The sequence below is a fragment of the Cariama cristata genome, unplaced genomic scaffold (genome assembly GCF_000690535.1).
Source record: "Cariama cristata isolate BGI_N322 unplaced genomic scaffold, ASM69053v1 scaffold4047, whole genome shotgun sequence".
NCBI classification, from domain to species: Eukaryota; Metazoa; Chordata; class Aves; order Cariamiformes; family Cariamidae; genus Cariama; species Cariama cristata.
Genome location: NW_009628175.1, coordinates 2,196 through 4,141, shown reverse-complemented (window position 1 = coordinate 4,141; position 1,946 = coordinate 2,196). Strand labels below are relative to the sequence as shown.

The 1,946-nt window shown below is 40.4% G+C and overlaps 1 protein-coding gene across 1 annotated transcript in view; it reads left to right on the top strand.

Annotated features, from left to right (window-relative positions):
* Positions 1-1,696, top strand: part of LOC104165125 (CCAAT/enhancer-binding protein zeta-like) — a gene marked incomplete at its 5' end in the record, with an annotated part of 12,819 nt that extends 11,123 nt beyond the window's left edge. Inside the window, 4 exons of the mRNA XM_009704680.1 lie at positions 1-27; positions 505-566; positions 653-734; positions 1,557-1,696. Coding sequence (XP_009702982.1) covers positions 1-27; positions 505-566; positions 653-734; positions 1,557-1,696 — 311 coding nt within the window. The remainder of the gene's footprint in view (positions 28-504; positions 567-652; positions 735-1,556) is intronic.
* Between the last annotated feature and the right edge of the window lie 250 nt (positions 1,697-1,946).

Sequence of the window (1,946 nt, the reverse complement as noted above, 5' to 3'; positions counted from 1 at the left end):
ATAGGAATTTTGTGGGATCACTTGAAGGTAAGGGAACACTGCCATGATTTCCATTTGAGAAGGCTTAATACAAATACAGGGTCTGAAAACTTTGGAATTGGAGGGGTTTACTACAGTAGATTATCTACACTTTTGGATCTGGGTTCAGATGTGAATAAACCACAAATGAAAAGGTCGTGTTCCAACCAATGTGGCCTAATTCAGAGTGATGATCTGGTGTTGAACGACCAGGAGCGACTTTTGAAGGAAGAATGGAGTTGTACTGGTGGTTTGTGCGCCTGTTAAGAACACCTGATGCACAGATTTGTGCCGTTTAGTTCTTGGTTGGAAGCTTTTTTCCCTTTTTTTTTTTTTTAGGGAGGGTGGAGAATAAAGGTTTCTAATGCAATATTTTAGATGGTCTCATTAAAAAAATAATTAAAAAAAAATTAAAAACATGGTAACACTTAGTGTCTTTGTGAACTTGAAATTGTGTCTCATAAGAACAATACTTTCTGTGTGAAGGATCCAACCGAGGAAAGAAGAGAAGACTCAAAGACGCCAGTATACTGGCATCTGCAGAAGAGGTGAGTTTGATCAGTGCTTAGCAAAAAGCGATCAAACATTTTACCTGTTTCCTTGTAATAAAATACTAAAATTTCTCTCTTTACAGTTTGGCTATCTGCTGGATGAAAATGCTGGGTCCAAGTTTGACAATATTGGAATGAACGCTATGGCCAACAGAGATAACGCAAGTAAGTACATGCTACAAGTAGCAGAGAGTTGTAATTGCTGGTTTACTTCCTTCTCTTCAGGTTCTGTACTTAAGAAGATGTATCTGCTTTAACTGAAATGCACACGTGCTCAGAAACCACACAGCAGGGACAGCAGCTCAACGTCAGTAAGACGTGACTTAGTTCTCTTTGGTTACGAGAGATGCCCCGTGCTGATGTTAACTCTGACTCCTGGAGTGAGTTTCTGCCTTCAGACAAGAGGAGGCGGCAGCTGTCGCGTGTCCTTTCGCACTGTAACTAAGGGCAGGCAGTACGCCCTTTGTCAAGGGTTCCTGTGCTTTTTGCTCTAATAAAGAGCGTCCTGCCTTCTTGGGAAGGGAAGGCGGCACAACGCATGGCTGTCCTTACCTGCCTACCGGAGTATTTCCTTGCAGTATCGGTGAAACAAAAGTAGTTTCCCCAAAATAATTCTAATGAATTAAACGTGTATATACTGACTGAATAATCAGTCCTTTGTAGAGCTTTTACAAGTCCTGCTGGCGTCACCTGAAAAACATTAACAGCAGCACTCTAATGCTGTGTACTCCTAACACAAGTGTGGCTGGCATTAGTAAAATATAAAACAATGGCAAGAGTGGTCTTAAACTCTGAGATTCTGAGCTGGCAGGGTATGTTTTGTGAAATGAAAAAATTCTCTGGTGTCAAAAAAAATGGCAGCTTGCACTTTATTAACATTTATAAATACAGTAGCCAAGTTTTAACTTTTCCATCATTTTCATCTCTATTCCACGTCGTAGTCAGAGGTATCCATCGGCTCCTTATTTCTCACCTTTCCTCTTACAGATATCAAACAGATCCAGTGGGAAATAGAGCGTGACAAGTGGCTTCACAACAGGGATGTGAAAAGCATCATCAAAAAGAAGAAACAGTTCAGGCACAGAGGGCTGAAAAACAAGTACAAAGGCAAAAAATCAAAAAGATGATCTGGACATTTTAACGTGGACATTTTTACAATAATTCTAAAATAATTTTTTAATTAATCACACGTCTTTCTTACTTCAGTTCTTGCTGCTTAACCATGTCATTTGGTCATTCTCCCTTATGCCGTGAATTCCAGACCACTCGTTGGATTTGTAATACACTGAAAAACAGGAAAATGCGCATCAGCTCTAAGTTAGGCCTGTCTGAAGGTGTGCCACTCTGTGGCTAGTTTTGCTAGATGTGTAGTCCCCC